Below are 20,956 nucleotides of genomic sequence, written 5' to 3' on the forward strand. Positions count from 1 at the left end.
TGGTGAAATGAGGCAGATAAGGGATTTACACCATCATTCGACTACAGCATTTATCCTGTTGTAAACCTTTAAATTCAAACAATGTCCTCCAGTATTTTTTTTAAATGTATCGAGTGGCGACTGACCAAAATGCCTTCGTCTTTCCCATAAACTCCTTTCAGGTAATAAATAAAAAAAAAAAATGAAATTTTCATTACAGAATTATGACTGACGTAGCCCATCCATCATCTAAGTCCAGCTGACAAGCGGGGAAGAACACAAAAGTTAAAGTTCACTAAGGCTCTATCTACTCTGAGCTTTAATTTTTTACAAAGTGAGCAAAAATAAAATGTTCTTTAAAGTACAAGCTGTAGATGTGCAGCCTGCAAACTTACAGCTGTAACTTCAGCAAAAGGTGGATTTATAACACAGGAGACACAGGCAACATTTTTCAGATTTGTTAAATATTTTTAAAATCGTCTTTCTTCCACTTCACAAGTATTTGCTAACTGAGAACCCTTTAAAGCAAACTGGAATAGGCTCCCACATTAGCTTTTCATTTTTTTTTTTTTTTTGTGATTTCTGATTAAGCCCTCTGTGAGTGGAAGATCTTATTTTAAGCCAGACTTTAATGGTCACTAATTACAGTCAAAAGTTACCAAAAGTATTTGCTTGCTCACCTGTTTTTACTGGTGACATCCCTTTAATCCGTACGGCTCAATATAACGTTTGCAGCTATAACAGTTTCAGCTCTTCTGAAAAAGGCTTTTGAATTAATTATAGAACTTATGGACCATTCTTCCAGCAGTACCTCTGTGAGGTCAGACATCGATGTTGGATAAGAAGGCCTGGCTCTCCGTTCAGTCTCTGCTCTAACTCATCCCAAAGCTGTTCCATCTGGCTGAGGTCAGGACTGCAGGCCAGTCAAGGTCATCCACACACCAACTCTCATCCATGTCTGTATGGACCTGGCTCTTCCAACGGTGCACCCGAGCACAAAGCAGGGGGCCGTCTCCAGATCCCACAGGGTTGGGAGCAGAAATTGTTGACAAGCACAGCTCCTGAGAATCCCCTCTCCACCAAACTTTGCACTCATCTCGATACAGTTAGGCAACCACCAAACCCAGACTCATCCATCAGATGTCCAGGTGGAGAAGCGCCATTTGTCACTCCTGAGATTTGCAGAAAGTTGGAGACTAACGCCTCAGCATCCGCTGAGCCTGCTCCATCAGTCTACATGGTACACCACCTCATGGCTGAGATGTTGTCATTCCCAATTGCTTCCCCTCGTGACATAACACCACTGACAGTGGACTAAAATATTTAAAAGGACATTTCACGACTGGACTTGTTGCATCCAACACAGAGAGCAAATGTAGAAACAGTCTACAACCAAGGTGCTTAAATTTAGTCTCCTTTGGTCATGGAGGTGATTGGAAAACATGATTTTGATCATTTGGATGGGTGAGCAAATACATTTGGTAATATTGTGCATTTACTGCATTTTAGATACAAAAAAATAGAACAATACCAAGAAATCATATGTAACAACTTTAGATATTTTCCAAATTCCTGTGTTCCCCCCCCCCCCCCCCCATTTCAAGTGATAAATATCAACCCAGTAAAAAGTAAAACAAAACCATTTGCAGCAGGTAAAATACATCCTCCATAATCACACTGACAAAAGTTATATTTATATTATTAGCAGCTACAGCAAAGCTACAGCAAAGATACAGCAAAGATTTCTAGGAAGCCTCAAAATAAACTCGTCTTTTTATCGCAGTGGCAAAATTGTCAAAAACTGTCAATGTTACGTTCATTCAGAGGGCATAAAATTCTCACGAAAAAAAAAATCTATCAACTCACCAGCGGCTCAATTAAGGCGCCAATACTGCAATAAAATTTGTTTATTGCAAAGTGTTTTTCTCTGTATGTGTTTTCCAGTGATGACAATAGCAGAGGGCGCTGAAAACTTTTTGTTCTGGGGGAAAAAAAAAAAACAGACAACCTCAAGCGCATCATCTTTTCGTTTATTGCACAAATTGTACATATTTCCAAATCAACCAGTAGAATGCAATATTAGGCAGACGTGGGGAAAATAGTTTAATCAAAGCCTTTTCTTTTGCTATGTATGCGAGATGCCAAAAAAAATAGCACGTGGGACAATCTGGATAGAACTGTTTGAAAACATGGAATAATTATGTGAACAATCCTGAACAGGAGGAATACACTTTTGAATACTTAAATGACAGCTGTTCATGTCAAGAAAAGGAAAAAACAAACCAAAAAAAAAAAAAAAAAACACGTCAACTTTTTCTTTTGTGGATTTTAAAAGTATTTTGTCCTCGGTACAGTATAGAATATAAATCTCTGCATCAATACCAATCAAATGTTTTGACTATTTTTTCCGTTTTTTTTTTTTAAAGTCAAACAGCATTTGCTTAAGTTTTTTTTTTTTTTTTTTTTTTACAGTTCTAATATATATTTATATATATGTACATATGAATTCAATTAACTACAGTTCTCATAGAAAATGAGAAAAGCTTAACTTTATCGCTTTCACGCAGCAACTGACTGGCAAGCAGACCGACCCCGCCGCTCTCTCCGTCCCTCGTCTTTCGGCCAGCGTTCAGACGGCGCCGACACGACTCCGAGTGCAAGAAAAACCGAAAACCCGGTTCAGGCGTTTGTCTGAAGAGCGTCTTTAATTTTAGACGTTCTGCAAAATGTTTGATGGATTCACTCTTGATGCTCAAATAAGATGCATGTTTACAATTATGTCAAAGGAGAAGGTTGAAAAAAAAAAAAAAACACGCAAATAACTTCTGGCCCTTTAAAAAAAGAAAAAGGAGGAGGGGGTAAACACAACCCTCAACAGAACTAAAAATCCATCTTTTTTTCTATTCACCTGTTTACCTCCCGTTTGTCGTGTTCACCGAGAGGACAGTTAAAGGCTTCCTGTCCTAAACGTGTTTCTGTTTGGAGAGAGAGGGAGGAGGAAGCGGAGGGAAGGCCGCTGGAAGCGAAGGAAACCAACCCCCCCCCCACGGTCAAACGCTCAAGTGCAAAATAATCCCGTCTCAAAGGGGACAAAAGAAATTAGATGAGCTAAACTCCGCTGCTGCGATTCCTATGACAAATACAAGACGATAGCTGCTCCCCCATCATAGTCATCATCATCATCATCACACAAGCGCACATTTCGTCTGTAAGCACACCAAATCGTCCCTGATTCAAAGTGCAACCAGCAGTGATGAGAACGAGGAGGAGAAGATGAAGATAATTACGTGAAAAATGAAAACTACCACCTCAAGCTGCTCCAGAGTAAAAAGAAAAACACAACTAGGGAGAGTCTGGAGTAAAGCAGAGCTTACCCCATACACTGAATCTCAAAGGGAGTCACATTTAGGGGAGGTTTAGGGGGGGGTACGCGCCGTCAGCGGTCATTTCTGCTGAACCCTCCTTCGAGAGCAGGAGTTGTGGAACCCGGATTGAGGGTATGGGTCTGCTGGTGATGTAAAGCTCACTACAGGTCGGATGCAGCAGGTTTGTCGCGCCTCTTGCCACGCATCTTTTCTGAGTCTACGACGCGCTGACCAGCGGGGGCGCGGCCGAGTGGTTCAAAGGGTCGCGGGCGCTCACTAGACCTCTGTGCACGAAATTCCCGCAGTAAAATTCTGGAAGTGTCGCAGTCGAGAGTCGCCGCTGCCAGGAAAACGGGGCGCCGAGCACCTCCGCCGCCCTGCTTCAACAGTATAGTATGTTCAGGTAAATGCGTCTGTGGCTCGTGCCGGTGTGTGGATAGTGCTAGCCTATGTGCATCAACTCAAGGGCAATAGATTGTGTAAATGTCTGTATATGTATGTGTGTGTGTGTGTGTGTGTGTGTGTGTGTCTCTGTCTGTGGCTCAGGACGACATGCACTGGACGTGGTCGGGACCGCCGTCATCTTCGTCCGAGGAATCCGGAGAGCTCCAGGACTCGTCGGTGTCTGTGTCTGCTCCCTCACGGCGAGTCTGGATAGAGACGGAGGAAAGCATCGCCGGGGTTATGTGTGCTAAACAAAACCGTGCTGCCACCGATCTGTCTGTGTTTGTTCCAAAACGGCGTTTGTGGCACCAGTGGCCTTTATTGACAAGTAATCGTTAAGCAAATGGGCAGAAAACGCCTCGCTGTGGGGATACGATCCTCCGTACGGCGCGGCTACCCAAATGCTACCTTGCTACCATCTTTCTTTCTTTTTTTTTTTTTTTTTTTTTTAAAGCTGATTACTACTCAATTTTCAATTAACTCATGACAATCAAGAGCAGTTTTATCCGATCGATACTCTTTAGACGTTTATTTAACTTTATGCTTATTTATTAGCAGCTTAATTTGGCATTTCCAGCATAACACTAAATAAAATGTTCTCTAATGCAGGTCCTCCGCTAACACTAGTTTCTGTAGTTAATATATTAATGGTTTTAGTTAACCGATTAATGAAAATCAATTTTATTTAAATGTTTAACCTTTTAAAAACAGCCAAATTTGACATTTAGGGTTCAAAGCAACCTAAAAAGTACCGCTAAACAAAGATAGGCAACCACTAATAATCTTTTTAATCAAATTCATTTAGTTCTAATATTCTGGTTAATTATTTGATCTGGGCAACACATTTTCCTCCCATGTTACAAACTAATCAAGTTATGTATCTTTGTCCTGAAATTTATTTGTAATCAAATAAATAAAATGTAAACAAAGCTAGGAGTGTCAAAAATGCTATTATTTTTTTTACTAATAAGCATTTTAATAAACATAACCATAATCTAAATGAGAAATGTTCCACCAAAAATAAAAATTAAATTTTAATGTTTTTTTAGACCTAATTTAGGCATTCAATACTTACCTTCAGATAAAATCTAAACATATAACTACTATAGGATTAATTTTATTATTACTTATATTACATGCTGGCAGGGGACACTTTTTTATATAGATTGTATACTTTATAATGCACATATTATATTTTATTTTGTGTCAGGCAATGGACACAAACGTTTACCGTTATTACCATTTAAATCTGTAGTCTTAATCTACAGTTGGGCATTGTGTGGAAATGTTGGTTCCTAAAAACAGGTAAACCAGTGCAGTGTTTGAGAATGCAGAGATGCTGCGTCAGCGGGTTTACCCTTTGAGGTCGTCTGTTTCTCATGTGCCTCATCAGGAACCACAGCAGCTGGGTGTCGTACTGGTCGCCATGACGCACGCTGTCTTCATCACGCTCCCGCTTGTTTTTCTTCATCACCTTTTGACAACACAAGAGATCAGTTGGGCTGCAAAAATTGTAAAACGTCAGAACAACATCAGCTTTACAGCAATAAAAAAAAAAAAAAGAAAGAAATTTGAGTTTACATATTTTGTCAAACAATATTTTTGCTAGGGATTTTGTGACAGACACAACGCTGTGTAAGGAAAAGTTACCACGTAAAGCTGTAGGTACTCACTTATTGTACTATTACAAAAAAAAAAAAAAAGCCTTTAATTTCCCATATAGGGGGTGCTTCATTCCAGTTTGAACAAAAATTATTTTGCCACAAACAGGCCTATGCAAAAACCTTATAAAACCTATAAAAAATTATTATTTATGACCCCAATCAGGCAGGAGCAGTTTAGGAAATCCACATTTTGTATGATGAATCCAGTAGAACAAAAATGTTAAAACAGCTTACTCATTTTAATTAACTGATTATATACCAGCAGGAAAACTTTAATGTATTCTTATCTGACAAGATCTAATATCTTGACATGACGCCCTCCAATGATCGCCAAGAGCAGCGACCAGGAAGCTAATCTTCCTGATCGAATCCCAGATGACTCACATTATAAAATCTCTTCTTTTGTTTCCACTCACTCAAATTTCCCACCACTTTTCATGAGCTCAAGCATCTTGATCACCAAATCTGTATCACAGTTTGCATGAAATGCAGAGAGAGAGAGAAAAAAATCCATCCAACAGACCAGTTGGATGGATTTTGCATGCAGACTGTTAATAATCTACAAAATATGACCACGAGAAGCTAATTGCAATTGCAGTATTGTACACATTGATATTATTATGATAATTACAGACTGATAATATATTGTAGCTCTATTAAGAACAACTTACTGGCCTAAACGTACCAACATTTACAGTCAGAGCTAAATTAAATAGTTTTAAACAACTGGCTCCAGGCTAGATGAGAATCCTAGTAGCAGAATGAAAAGTCTCCAAAACTCAGAGAAGCTCTTCATATATTATGTTTAAATACATTTCAATCTTATGGTCACTTTAAACCAGGGGTGTCCTAGTCCATTCCTCCAGGTGTCGGTGTCCTGCAACTTTTCAACCTTAATCAGACGACTCAATCCCCTCCTTCACATGTAATTAGGAGGAAACGCATCAAAGGCTACGATCACACTGCAGGTCTTAATGCTCAACTCTGACTTTTTGGTTGCGCCGTCGTTCAAACCACTGAACGCTTCACGACCCGAGAGCAGAAGGAGAGGGTAGCCGTCGCGCAGCAGCGTCCCGTTTATGGAAGCAGTGACCGATATAATTGTTACCAGAAGTGTTCAATTAAAAAAAAAAAAACACAGTAGTGGAAGTTGTTGAGTAATTGGTGCCGACATTAAGACCACATCATAAAACCATGAAGGTAAGAAAACAGCCCAGCTATTAACAACGCCGTTTTGAGGAGCCGTGACTGTTGCTGCTGAGGACGTTTAGTGAGAACCGGGACATGTGACGTAAAAGACGGGTGAAATACGACATGACCGTCCAGACTGAGGACACTTTAAAAACTGATACGTATGCGATTTTGTACCATATATTGCAGAGGCATAAATCATATTTTATTGGGGTGAAAAGATCGGAATAGGTTCGTTCACACTGCCATGAAAAAGTTGGATATGGGTCACATTTGCCCGTCGTGGGAACGAAGCCAAAATGCTGCAGGACACCGTCCCTCCAGAACCGGAGTGGGACGCCCCGCTTTAAGACAAAAACACCATTACATTTATCACTGGATGCACGTAAAGAGGCAGGAATCAGTACCTCTTTCAGGCCCTTGAGTCCAGTGGGGTTTTCTGCTGTGGGCGCCCACAGCTTAATATCATGGTCCAACCCGCTGGTGGCCATTCCTGGCAGGTGGGGGTGCGGCTCCAGACAATTTACCTGGAGTTACCAAAGTTAATGTCAGGGCTTGTTTCGGAAATCACACAGCAGACAATCACAGAATGTCAAAAAACCCTAAAGTTAAAGGGGAGGGACGGACGCAATTTGTATACAAGAGCCAAACTTCAATAAAAATGTCAAAATTCAGCAGAATTATAAAGAGTAGTTTTGCCTAACTAACGTGGTGTTTTCTGATCTCCATCCACAGCCTGTTAAAGGCGGCACTTCCCTGTTCCAACTCACCACGCCTCCTCGGTCTCCCTCCATGAACTGGACGATACGAGCAGAATTTTTGTCCCACAGGTAAATATGACCGCAGTCACTGCCGCTGACCACAAACTCGCTGCAGGGCCCGTAGAAGTTCACGCCCTTCACTGGGAAACACAAGTGATCCAGAGTCAGGGGCAGAGCTTGAAGGGAACTCAAAATGGCTGCCTCATTTTATACACTTTGGGAAGGGCTGGGGGGGATTCAATTAAATTTTATTTATATAGTGCCAATTCATAAAACATGTAATCTCGAGGCACTTTAAAAAGTCAAATTCAATCATATTAAGGCAGATAAGATTTTTCTGTCCAATTTTAGAGCGCTGCCCATACAGCTTTTAACAACCTTTCTGGATAATCTCAAAATTTCCCCATCTTAACATTTTACAAAAACACAATCTGCACAAATAAAAAGCAACTAAATAGAATCCCTTGCATCACATTTACTCAGTTTACATGAGAGATTATTGGTATTTTCAAAAAATTTTTTTTAAAAAACAAACCTAAAAACATAGACGTTTACACATCACATCAATTTTTCAGTCAAATTAAATAACTGCTGCATTCAACTTAGTAACCGAGCTCTGAGTTAGTGAAATGTGTTAGATTGGTAAATTGTTTATTCTTCGCTTGTAACTGTAGCGGCACTTTAAGTCTTTCTGATTGACTGACTGATCTTGTCGAGAGGCGACATCAACGTGTGTTTGAGAGAGTGAGCAGTCTATGTTAAACAGCTCTGCAGTTAAAGGATTTCACTATTATTTAAAATGAAACATTTTTAGAGTTGAAATTTTATTGTTTCAGCATCTGTAGATTTTTTTTTTTACAAAAGTTCTGCATCAATTTTCACTGAAACTGACTAACTATGCATGTTTTTCCTCCAACAGCAGCTCCCACAGCTAAGTGTTGTTAGTGTGACCGTGTGATGATTTTGTGTTTTTCTTTTTACTGGTCAGATTTTTTGTGTGTGTTTCCGACAGGTTGATCAGGGCTGGTTGAGAAAGAAAATCAGACGTTTCCATTCAGATGATTTTTCTTGGTGCATCTCTGAAATACTGGAAAATGCTGCTTTACCGGCAAAAATAAATACCTGTGGCATTATTGCGATGTCCCTTATATCTCCTGCGATAGTCCGCCCCGTCGCTGTGGTTTGAGTCAAACAGGTAGATGTCTTCATCGTTGTAACTTGCCAGGAGTTCTGAAAAGATGAAAAGTGATTTAAGTGTTGCAACACTTTCCACGTGTTGAAATTCTTCACTTTTCTACAGGCTAATATGCAGAGTTTTCATTTCTTTGTTTCCATTTTAAAATAGAGATTATAAAACTTGACAAGGAGGTTTTGTTGTTGGGAGCGCAGCCTGTTCCACTTTGAAAAATACAGAAAGGAAGGCAGGACAAAAAACAAGGAATTATGACATAGGGAAGGAAAGAACAACATGAAGGACTGAAAAAATAAAAACAATAAAAAGAGAGCAAAAAAAGACACATGAACAGGTAGAAGATTTAAGGAAGGAGGGGGGGGGGGTAAGGGTGAACACAAAGAAGGAAGGAGGACTCGGTGAAGACAGGACATACCCTCCCTAGCCCAGGGAGAAAGGAACAAAGGACATAAAGAAGGATAGAAAAAACAGAGGAAGGAATGATACAAAAAAATTCAAGGGAGGTGTGAAATGGATAATGAAGGATATTATGGAAGGTGGAAGGAGAGGAAGGACGCAGGAAGAAAAAATAGAAGGAAGGAGGGAAAGGAAGGAAGGAAGGAAGGAATGTTTTTTATTGTATTTTATTATTTATAAGGGAGGAAGAAGAGAATTAATTAATGAAAGGACAGAAAAAAATAATCATAAAGTAAAATAGGACAAGGATGGGCAGGAGGGAGGAAAGACAAAGGGAGGGAAAGAGGAAATAAAGTAAAACAAAACAAACTATTTTTTTCCCCCACTGTCTTCTTTTTTCATTCCTATCCAGACCTGGAAAATCCTCCAATCAAATCCCCTACTTTTCCTATTGGTGCCTGAATAATGTGTTCAACAGGTACTGAGGACAGCTGAACTTTTGACCATTGCTCGATAAGCTCAGCCTAAACGCTGATAAACGTGTGCTGCTGATGCCCAATCTAATCTCATTGTCTCTCTGCAAAGACAAACACGTAAACCTTTGAGTAACAACAGGTCAGGCTGCCACAGTCCATCTGACATATATGTCAAACTGGCCAAGTAAGCGGAAACATCAGCAACCCGACTGACGGATGAAACAAGTAAAAATCGAGGTAGAGGTGTAGCTTTCACCTGTGCCGTCGTGACTGTACACCAGACAGGTGATGTTGGTTTTAGACTCGCTGGACACCAGATGTGAAGGACAAAACTTTTTCAGTACGCCGTTGTTTTCATTTTCATTAATCTTCCTCTGGTCATAGATTCTACAAAAAAAAATAAAAAAATTCAGAGAATGAAACAAGGAAGGAAGAAAGATGGAAAAAAAATGTCTGACAGATCAAACATCACGTCATATTCAGAGTTCTTCCTTTACATCAAGCGCCAGTGGAGCCTCGTACCTCACATACTGATCTCTCCCACCGACTGCGAACTGCTGCGTCTTTGCTGGGTTGACAAAGATGGTATACAGCCCAACTTTTTTATCGCCCTCCTTTACAACCACCAGTTTACTGCCACACATCACATAAGGGAGACAAAGAAGCAAAAAGAAAACAAAAAAAAGAAAAAGAAAAAAATCAGCTTCAGCAAATAAACTGCAAACAAAATACAGTGCTGCTGTTGCTACTCCTGCAAAATATTCGCACGCATACTTCAAATCTACTCATCTTTATTTGGCAGTAGCATCCTCTCACACTGGAGATTCTTTTTTTTTTTTACCTACCCCACTATGTTTGAAATTAACCTCCTGAATCACAAGTCTGTCTGACTCCTGCTAAATATCTCCACATAATCCCGCTACGTAATTAGCCTAAATGCTAGCTGTTAGCAAACGGACATGACAAAGTTGTCGTTCTCACGTCACATGTGAGAATGTTTGTGTAGGTTTGCGTTTTTTTGTCATACGAGCTGACAGCAGAGGAACATAAACAAGCATCTACCCAAATGATGACTGAAAAAACACAATTTATTTGGTGTAAACATTTACTCGCCATGTGGCAGCTAGCGCTCCAAAATTTACTCGCCAAAAAGGAAAATTAACTCACATTTGGCGTCTGGCGAGTGTTATTTTTGGACCCTGCTACCTCGCCATCTAGATCACAGAGCGCGGCGTTAAGCCTGAACCCTCATCGAGGTTTTTGGTTCCAGGTGTTTTAAACTTTTGGATCTTCAATGTAACACGAGATTTGGGCAAATATAGTAGAGTTGCTATTTTCTGCCTCACGAAGATCCAGACATCTGCTTTATTTGAAGGCCACATTCTCTTGTGTTTACCTCTTTTCATACGTCTTTCCCAGGAAGAGAGGAAATCCACAACTACAAGGTCTTTAGACTGATTACAAAAATGCAGTAATTAAATTAGTTTTATTGAAATTGACCAGGGTAATAATAATCATGACACTTGTTTGTTGTTGTTGAGGTTTTATTTTTCAAATTTTTTCCTAAGTACTAGAATAATTTCCACCATTAAAACTGACTCAATTAGAAAACTAGATAAAAAAAAAAAACATTTCTCTAAATTTATGCTACTGCAATAAAAAGATGATATATTTATTTTACGGCTTTTGACACAATTTTACCATTGGCGGCAATAATTGTGGGGCGGGGGTGGGGGGGTGCTCTCAGGTGCTGTCAAAAACAGAAGGAGAATGCTCAGGTATAAAGGAACGCTAGCAAAGGGCAACTAAAACATTAGCCTAACATCTAGGGAAGAGCTTCATTCATATTCATTTACAGCCCCGTTTGGCAGAAAAACGGTAAACCCCACCTGTCAACCGCATCTTGTTTCAAAGGGGTTGCAGCACAGCTTTAGAAATGTCCCCTAACGTGTTGATAATGTGTTAAATTGGTTAACTTATGGATCTAAGCCTACTTTAAGATTTGATGTTGCATTAAAGCAAACACTGATAATTATCCATCATTGATACCCGCTGATCCATGCAGCGTCACAGGAGACAGAGGCCACTACCACAGATGTGTTTATTTCATAAGAAATCAACAGGGATAAAATTAGATTAGGCTTTTTCAACTCTTACATCCTTTTAGGTTAAACGGAAACCCAATGTGGATTTCAGTATATATTACTAAATTTAACGGAAACTAGATGAACTGCAACAAACGCATTACAAGAACTCGTCAGCTAAGCTGCAGCTTGTTGGAAACGGGAAGCAGAAGCAGAGAAAGTATTATTGGAGGAAAGAGAAATTATTTACCAGCAATACTTTATCACACTCATACTGTTTGATTGTCCATTTAAAAAGATGATATACCCATAAATAAGTACAAGTCAGAGGTATTTAGAGGGACACAAAAAAGCAAATATTATAAGCCTCCAATATATAGATTTTATATATATTTACATTTAGCACAAAATCGATGATGAAATTCGATTTTTTTTTCCTTTTCTGCAGGAAGCCCAGAAGATCCAACATGCAGTGACTTACTTGGCAGGACGATCTAGACGCAGGTCGATGCCGTACACCACGGCGTCCTCTCCGGCTGACAGAAAGGAACAGGGCGAGTCTGGCTCTAGGGCCAGCTGATGGAGAAATTAACCAAAACGGGCGTGAAAACTCAAAAAGAGTGGTTTAGGAGCATGTTACTCCAGAGGCGGTTCAACTTTTCGTCACATGGAAACCCCGGCCAGCTTGCCCACCTTGTGTGCGGCTCCTTTATGCTGTGCTACCCGCTTTGTGTTCTTGCAGCGCTGCGTGGCGGACAGCTCGGCGACTCGAATCTGACCGTCACGGGCGCACATGGCCAGGGTGGAGTCTCCGCTGTGAGGCAGGAACTTTGCCTGTTGGAGCCCAGGGGACAAGAAGCAAACTCAGATTAATCACGTGACGTTTTTTTGTTTTTGGTTATTATTACTTTATTATTATTGTTTTTGTAAGATGAGAGTAAAACACATTTTACTCTCATCTTACTGATGTTAGTTTGTTTTGTTTTTTCTAAGAGATCATTCTGGATTTCAATCACTAAAAACTCCTAAATACACTGTTTTTTAAAAGAAAAATAAAGGAACACATCAGAGCTTTCTTGAAAAAAAACAAAAAAAAACAACAAAAAAACAGCAGGATATCCATCCTGATAAGGAATGGATGAGGTTAGGAACAAAAAGGGTGCCATCATTTTAATCGTTTGATGAACATGAGCAACCCACGCAGGGTTGAATCCAAAGTCCCTGAGAACGTCAAACTGGAAATCCATAACAATATCCATTGTATTTTATTTTATTTTTTGTCTGCACCATCAACACCAAGTCAAATTCTTTGTAAGAGCAAACTAGGGCTGAACAATTAATCGCATTTTCAATATAATCGTGATTTAAAATAACGCAATTTCCAAATCGCAGCGGTCTGCAATTTTTGGCTATGTAACAATTAGGGAATTAGACACGTCCATTAGGTGTTGGTAAAATGTTTGAAGTGGGTTTGCCTCCACATGGAAGGGAAGACAGTTGCAGCAGTGAGATAATCTAATTTTATTACTTGTATTAGAGTTTATATAATCATACATAGCATTAAGTACAGGTCAATTAGTTTAATACATAGACTTGTTGGTTGGACTTTGCATTTTATGTTCAACGAGGATTGATGTCCAATTAAATTAAAAGCTGTTCTTTTGAATAATATTCTGATCAATAGAAACATTAAAAGTTCATATTTAAAATAGTCCTTGTTTACAAACATCTTTATTTAGAGGCCATTTTTGTTGCTTGTAGTTAATGTGGAGAAAAGTCAAAATTGCAATTTTGATTGAAATATATTGTAGGCAGAACGCAATCATTACTGCTCCGAGTTTAGATGCTGCTGGTCTTTTTAGCAACTAATCTGCACAGCGAGGAAACAAATTGATTTGTTGTTTGTATATATTTTGAAACACATGATAAATTAAACTGGAGAAAAAAAAATCGCATTAAATCACATTATTAAGAAAAAAAATTGCAATTAGATTATTTTACAAAATCGTTCAGCCCTAGTGCAAACCTACTTGGCAGTAGGTATTGGATTGTATCCCGATACCTACTGAATGGTTAGGGTGAAATTGCTTATCCTGTACAGGTCCTACTGCCGGAGTTGCACTGCCTGTGTCACCTCAGTAGTGTCCAGATATTGCCTCTTGCTACCAATAGTGACACAGACCCTGGTCAGATTCAAAACTATTGAAAAGTTGTCCAAAAAACAAACAAACAAAAAAAAACACTGAGGGAACAAATGTCTGTGGCCTCCACCTGCAAAACCGTTCTGTTTTTGTCTCATTGTGGCCCCTTTAGCGCCCCTGTGGTTAATATCAGTCGCACCATAACAGCCGAGAACCGATTAACAACCCCCTCTGCTACTGCACTGACCACATGCAAAATCCACACATCTAACCGCCTTGGTGTTATACTCGATTAAAAAGTGTTCCCTTATTTTCTTTCAGAGCAGCGTACCTTCAGTGCTGAACAATGTGTGAACAAAGTTTGTTTTATTAAAACTCAACCAAGCCTTTCTCTACAGGGTTCCTACAGATGTTTCAAATCAAAGATCTTTTAATTTCCAAACTGAAACGGTTTCAAGCTCATTTAAAGAGAATAAAATAAGAGTTTGTTGCAGATATTTGCACCGCTGTCAGGCATTAAATAGGAACCTGCAACAACCCCGAACAAAGTGGAAAGAGGATTGAAGGGCAAAGAGAGAAGATATACAGCTATTGATTTCTGTCTACACCCCATGCGTCAAACTCAAGGCCCGCGGGCTGAATCCGGCCCATCAAGGCAATTTCTCTGGCCCTCAAAAACCAATAAAGGCATATTAGGTCATAAAATAGAGGCATATATCCTTTTTAAAGTGGCTAAAACTGTGGCTCCTGTAGCGAATGTTGACTTATTTATTTTTTAAACTGTATATTAATGTCTGTTTTCCCAGAACACACTGAAACATCCCAGAAATTTACAAAAAGGGAAAAAGTGATGCAGAATGCAGAGTGTTTAAAGGGTAACTCACCCCAATATTGACTTTTTTTTGCAGATAAACTGTTCAAGTGGGCTTAAGGGTGATACTTTTCTGTTACTGTGAATTTCTTTTTTACATTTTTATGTGAACTGAAAGTAAATTCTGAAATCAAAGTGACTTTTAATGACTTCACAGTGCCAAAGTGGCCCAATATAGAAATGGCTTTGACACCCCCTGGTCTACACAGTACCCTGTCTGTGAAGATCTTCAGCCTCTGGTTTTTAATTATATAACTGCTAATAACACAGTCATAAATCACCGATCCGGATCAGCAGCACTCACCTGAAAGACGTTACTCTTATGGCCGCTGTCGAATTCCAGCTCGGCCCGGCGGACGGCCCAGTCCCAGATCACCACCCGCAGGTCGTCGCTGCCCGACGCCAGACGCGTGCCGGAGGGGTTGAAGTGCAACGTGTTGACGCAGCCGGTGTGCCGCTCCAAGCGTCCCTGGAGCTCCAGCCTTTGGACGAGGCCGCGGGCTCCACACACGCGGCGGACAAACTGGTGCGAGTTCTTGCCGATCTCTCTGGAGCGGAGAGACGGCACCGCCTGCCACGTGGGGCCGCGGAGGTCGTAGAGCTCTGCTCCCAGCCAGGATTCCATGGCCTCGTCGTCATCATCGTCTTCGTCGTCATCGTCGTCCTCCTTTTGCTCGTCGTCGTCGTCGTCCTCGTCCGAGCTGGAGGAGTGATTAGTGCCACCTCCGGGTCGGATTCTCTTCCTGGCCGCCCTTTTGACTTTCTCTTTGACCCTCTCCCGCCTCCCGCCCTCGCTCTCCCGCTCTCCGTCCTCGGTCAAAGAGAACAGTCCGCTGCCGTCCATGCTGTCCGAGTCTTCCTCCTCCTCGCCTTCTCTGTCTCCAACTGTCTCTCCTTCTGCCTCTGGCATGGCTTTGTCTCCAGACGCCTCCGCCGTTTCTTTGGGAGCTGCGGAGAAAAGCACAAAGCCAGGACGTCAGGACAGCGCCTGTCTGATTAGTAGGGCTGAACAATTAATCGCATTTTCAATATAATCGCGATTTAAAAAAAACGCAATTTCCAAATCGCAGAGTCTGCAATTTTTGGCTATGTAACAATTAGGGAATTAGACACGTCCATTAGGTGTTGGTAAAATGTTTGAAGTGGGTTTGCCTCCACATGGAAGTGAAGACAGTTGCAGCAGTGAGATAATCTAATTGTATTACTTGTTTTAGAGTTTATATAATCATACATAGCATTAAGTTCAGGTCAATCAGTTTAATACATAGACTTGCTTGTTGGTTGCACTTTATGTTCAACATGGATTGATGTCCAAATCAACTAAAAGCTGTTCTCTTGAACAGTATTCTGATCAATAGAAACATTAAAAGTTCATATTTAAAATAGTCCTTGTTTACAAACATCTTTATTTAGACGCCATTTTTGTTGCTTGTGGTTAACGCAGAGAAAAGTCAAAATTGCAATTTTGGTTGAAATAACTTATATCGTAGGCAGAACGCAATCATTTCTGCTCCGAGTTTAGATGCTGAGGGTCTTTTAGCAACTAATCTGCACAGCGAGGAAACAAAATGATTTGTTGTTTGTATATGTTTAAAAAGACATGATAAAAAAAATAAATAAATAAATAAATCGCATTAAATCGCAATATTAAGAAAAAAAAAAAAAATCGCAATTAGATTATTTTCCAAAATCGTTCAGCCCTACTGATTAGGAGAGTCGAAACAAAAAAAGCCGCGCCAATCAAGAGCGTTTTGAAACAGACGGTAAAGCGTCAAGAGCGTCCTGGCAGGGAAAACTGAACATCTGGTGATAAAGTCCTTTTAACAGGACCGACTGATGACAAGCGAGTTCCTCACCCAAAAACTACGAATGAGAGTAAAACCAAATCGGCGCCACTGAATTTGTAAAAAAAAAAAAGAGATTAAAGAAGAAGCACTAACCGAACAAATGAACTAGTTTAACAAATTCAAGACTTAGTTGAATATAATTAATGAAGCATCACCGAATCTCTGGACATAACTTAAGACTTTAAAGAGGCCTAAACGTAGGTCTATTAAACGTTGGAGTTTTTATGTTTTTTAAGACTTCGCACAAACCTTTCGAAACGGTCGAGGTATTAAAAAAAAAAGCTGATTTAAAAAGGCTACATTGCACTATTTTAATTTATTTTCTGTTACACGTCGCAGCCTTTTTTTTCTCCGCCAGCCGACCTGCACTGCGCAGCACTGGCGGAATGGTAATATAAATATTGCAGCAATTATACCAGCAGAGATGAATCCATATTTTCCTGACAGCTCCCTGTGTTATTTATGCTTTGTGGCACGGTGTGGAAATAATAATTTCATTCTGAACGTGGATAAAACAATGATGTTGATTTCAGCAGAAACAGGATATGGTACCAGCAGCATGTTGGGAGAAGAGGTGAAGGTGGTGGAGGAGAATAAATACCTTGGGTGTTCACATGGACAAAAAACTAGACTGGAGGCTTAAAAGTGAAGCTGTCTACAAGAAGGGACAGAGCCGGCCGTACTTCCTGAGGAGGCTCGGGTCCTTCAGGGTTTGCAGAAAGATGCTGCAGATCTTCTATAAGTCTGTTATGGAGAGTCTGATCTCCTTCTCCATCATCTGCTGGGGTAGCAGCATCAGAGCCAGGGACCTAAAAAGGGCTCAACAAGCTGATAAAGAAGGCCGGCGCTGTTCTGGGGACCCTTCTAGAACCTCTACAGACAACTTTGCAAAGGATTCTTCAAAAGGACATTATGGATTACGACGAGCATCCTCGTAATCGGACTGTGGAACAACAACAGAGTGTCTACAGTCAGAGGATTCACCGGATCCGCTGTAAGTTAGACCGCTGCAGGAGAGCCTTCCTGCCTGCAGCCATCAGCATCTACAGCAACGCGCTGAACAAACATTAAATTTCCCTTTGGAATCAATAAATCATCTTTGAACTGAATCTAATTTCTCATCATGATGCCCTCAAAGCTCTCTGTGACATCTAGCGTCCTGGAGACACTCCTCCTTCTTACGTTTGGGCGTCTCTGCTGCGTTTTTTTTTTCACTATATGGAGTCGACAGTGGCGCAGAGGTCAGGGAGTTCGTCCTGTGATGATTGGCTGGTTGCCGGTTTGATCCCCCTGGCGCTCCGACCGTCTCAGTTGTTGTGTCCTTGTGCAAGACACTCCTCCGAAGTCAGACGGCAGCCTCGCCTCTGTCAGTCTGCCCCAGGGCAGCTGTGGCTGCTAGCATAGCTCACCACCGCCAGGTTGTGAACGGCTGTAACCATTTACCATATGGTGTAGTCTTGATTTTACTTTCATAAATCATAACTTCAGAAAAAAGAGAAACTAGACGATGAGCCATGGCCTATTTGGTGCTTACGTTTGTTTATGGGTGTAGTAAAGGCGAATCGACCTGGAGGAGGCTGTGGCACCTCAACTTTTTAAGGAAGCTATAAACAAACACACACAAAAAAGCAGCTTTACCATCTTCAGAGGAAGACTGTGTCTGGCCGTCTTTACTTCCAGAGGCGTCCTCCTCCTTCTGTTGATCTTCTCCTGGCTGCTTTTCTTCTGATCCACCTAAGAAAGCCAAACATGTTTCCTCTGAGAACCTCGCAGCTCCAAGGAGCGACAACAACATACATGGTTACGGTCATAAATGCGTTTTTAATTCCCCCTCTCCGTCTCCGTACCATTGAGTGCAGCGGGCTTTCCGTCAGCCTCGGCCATTCTCTCTCCTTTCCGTCCTGCGTCGCCCTGAGGTAGAAGCTGCAAGTTATCGAGACAGGAAAAAGCAAAAGCGTTTCAGTGGGTCTGCTGGTTCGCCGAGCAAAGTGTGGAAAACAAAGCAGGGACAGGCAGAAATCAAATCATCCCCGTTGCCGCTTCGCCGCATAGCTCCAAAAAAAAAACTTACTATCGGGCTACTTTTTTTTTTTACCAGCTTTGCATCGCAGCACCTAATGTAACAACGCTGACTTCCCAGCTAGCCGACCCAGAGGCCCGAACTAACGCCGTGTTTGCTTTGTGGTCCTCTGCGTAACTGCGGCCGTTCCTCCAAGCTGACGCTCGCCGTATCGAAAGTAAAAGCTACGCAGCACGTTTAAGGCGAACAAACATCGAAGGCAAAACGGGACATTCACGCTGTCTGTCATCGGACGGGCTGTCAAAATGCGGGCACTTTAACTTGCTAAGTTAGCATTGCTAGCGTTACCTCTACTCGAAGGCCCGACGAGGCGCACTTCTTAGTTTAGTCCTAATCTTTTTCCTGCAGATTTGTTTTTCCTCCACCTCGCTACTTGGCAAACGAGCTAAGTGCCTCGACCGGGAGTTCTCTGACGGGAAATACACGACATTAGGAAAGCTTGCATTAAGCTATGTTTTATAGCCTTAGGGAGAAAAAAAAAAGTCAGACAACAATACGAGCTAGCTGCGCTCACACTCTCTTCCACTCTGTTTATGTTTTGACGTTCCAGCTTCTCTTTTTTTCTTTTTGCGTAGCTCCATTTCCGGTGTCGTGCGTGCCTCTTCTATTTATAATTTTTTGAAACCGGAAGTTTCCAAAAAAGAGCAATAATAATAATAATAATAATAATAATAATAATAATAATAATAATAATAATAATAATAATTATTATTATTATTATTATTATTATTATAAATAATATTATTAATATTATTATTATATACTGTCTGTTTTATTTTATCTCTATTTAATTTTAACAGCTTAATCATGCTCATAATTATATCACCATCATTACTAATAGTTGTATTATTATTATTATTATTAGTAGTAGTAGTAGTAGTGGTGGTGGTGGTCCTGGTGGTAGTAGTAGTAGTAGTAGTAGTAGTAGTAGCGTTATTATTATTAGTAGTAGTAGTTGTAGTAGTGGCAGCATTATTATCATTATTGATATAACAACAAAAACAACAATAATAATAATAATAATAATAATAATAATAATTATTATTATTATTATTATTATTATTATTATTATTATTATTATTATTAATAATAATAATATTATTATTATTATTATTATTATTATTATTATTATTATTAGTAGTAGTAGTAGTAGTAGTAGTAGTAGTAGTAGTATAGTAGCACTTTGGTCTTACAGCAAGAAGGTCCTGAGTTAGGGTAGCCAACTTTTTCCCTTGAAAAAAGGAATGGTGCGAGTTAAATGTTTGAGTTAAATGTTTGCAGAATTATTTCACACAGAAGAAAAGACAAAAGAAATGAATCATATCAGTAGTGTGGTAGACAGTCCCTGGCCAAGAAGAGTCCCTTAATTATTTTTCAAGGAGTTGCCAACACTGTCCTGGGTTCAAATCCCAGCCTGGTGTCTGTCTGCATGGAGCATGTTCTCCCTGTGCATGCATGGGTTCTCCCTAGGTACTTCATCACACAGTCCAAAAACAAAATTTCAACCTGCCATCAGGTGTGAATGTGTGTGTGTAAGTTTGTTTTACCTGTATGTCTCTATGTCGCCCTGTGATGGACTGGGTGCCTGTCAATGGTGAACCATGTCTCTTGCTCAATGACGGCAAGAGAAATACATAAAGTTACAAAATGTAACTGAGTAAATGCAACTAATTACTACCTACCTCTGATTGATGTTATTATTAATTGATTATTACCCATTTGTTGTTGTGCCTTTAATTATTTACATGTATTCTTTAAGACATTCCATATTAAACTTATCCTGCTTATTTATTTTGACATTAGTTTAAAATCTTTAACTCGTGCCTGCTAATTTTAAAGGGAATTGGTTAGATAATACATATGGTTAGATTCACCATATGTATTTGAATTATATTTTTATATTTTTTTCTTTTTCTTTTGTGCTGTTTGTTTGTATTATTTTGTATTCTTATCATTGTTGTTAAAAATGACGTTAAAGAGGAAACACGCTCACTTTCATGAACTATATTACAGTAATAATAATTTCTTATAGAACAATAAAGCATTTATTTGTGAGGAAATACATCACTATGTGATCTTTACAATGTATGCCGTACCCTACATGAAATTAGTAATAAGACTGCTGCTTCATCTCAAGACAGTTGATATGCATACATTTTCTTGAGATTTCACTTTAACAACGTTGAAGCTACTCGGTATCTTCAATGTTTTTAGAGTGGCTACTCAAAAAGCTAAATCAGTAATCACAAGAAGTAAAGATTAATATTTTTTAGATTTGGAGATAAACACAAGGCGTAGTGCTTTGACACTGCTTCAGATGCTTGAGCCATCTGTTCTCATTATAGCTGCAAAGTAATATTAGCCTGACAAAACTCTCATGTATTTCTATACAGGTTTTTAATTTTTATTTTAATATATATATATATATATATATATATATATATATATATATATATATATATATA

At 39.9% G+C, this 20,956-nt stretch overlaps 1 protein-coding gene across 3 annotated transcripts; it reads right to left on the bottom strand.

The window, feature by feature from the left end:
* Nucleotides 1–1,988: 1,988 nt before the first annotated feature.
* Nucleotides 1,989–19,053, bottom strand: dcaf8 (DDB1 and CUL4 associated factor 8). 3 transcript variants are annotated; one of them, XM_036138445.1, is made up of 13 exons: nucleotides 19,006–19,053; nucleotides 18,259–18,334; nucleotides 18,050–18,145; nucleotides 14,869–15,512; nucleotides 12,246–12,386; nucleotides 12,034–12,128; nucleotides 9,991–10,101; nucleotides 9,725–9,855; nucleotides 8,527–8,634; nucleotides 7,414–7,544; nucleotides 7,051–7,170; nucleotides 5,146–5,262; nucleotides 1,989–3,994 (listed from the first exon to the last, which is right to left on the bottom strand). In XM_036138445.1, exons 2-13 carry the CDS (start codon nucleotides 18,293–18,295, stop codon nucleotides 3,887–3,889), a joined length of 1,839 nt encoding a protein of 612 aa, XP_035994338.1. In that variant the 5' UTR covers nucleotides 18,296–18,334; nucleotides 19,006–19,053; the 3' UTR covers nucleotides 1,989–3,886. The 3 variants fall into 3 exon arrangements, with proteins under 3 accessions (XP_035994338.1, XP_035994337.1, XP_035994340.1); XM_036138444.1 differs by having other exon boundaries at nucleotides 18,780–19,039; XM_036138447.1 differs by lacking the exon at nucleotides 19,006–19,053 and adding an exon at nucleotides 18,483–18,773.
* Nucleotides 19,054–20,956: the final 1,903 nt, after the last annotated feature.

Source organism: Fundulus heteroclitus, chromosome 6 (assembly GCF_011125445.2).
Source record: "Fundulus heteroclitus isolate FHET01 chromosome 6, MU-UCD_Fhet_4.1, whole genome shotgun sequence".
In the NCBI taxonomy this organism is placed as follows: Eukaryota; Metazoa; Chordata; class Actinopteri; order Cyprinodontiformes; family Fundulidae; genus Fundulus; species Fundulus heteroclitus.

Bases quoted from the DNA above. Each gene is read 5' to 3' on its own strand.
- dcaf8 (XM_036138445.1), bottom strand. From the start codon at position 18,295: ATGGCCGAGGCTGACGGAAAGCCCGCTGCACTCAATG. The intron at 9,856-9,990 runs GTACGAGGCTCC...TTTTTTTTGTAG, and splicing joins GGGAGAGATCAGTATGTGAG to AATCTATGACCAGAGGAAGA. The intron at 8,635-9,724 runs GTGAAAGCTACA...TCATCTTTTCAG, and splicing joins GTACAGTCACGACGGCACAG to AACTCCTGGCAAGTTACAAC.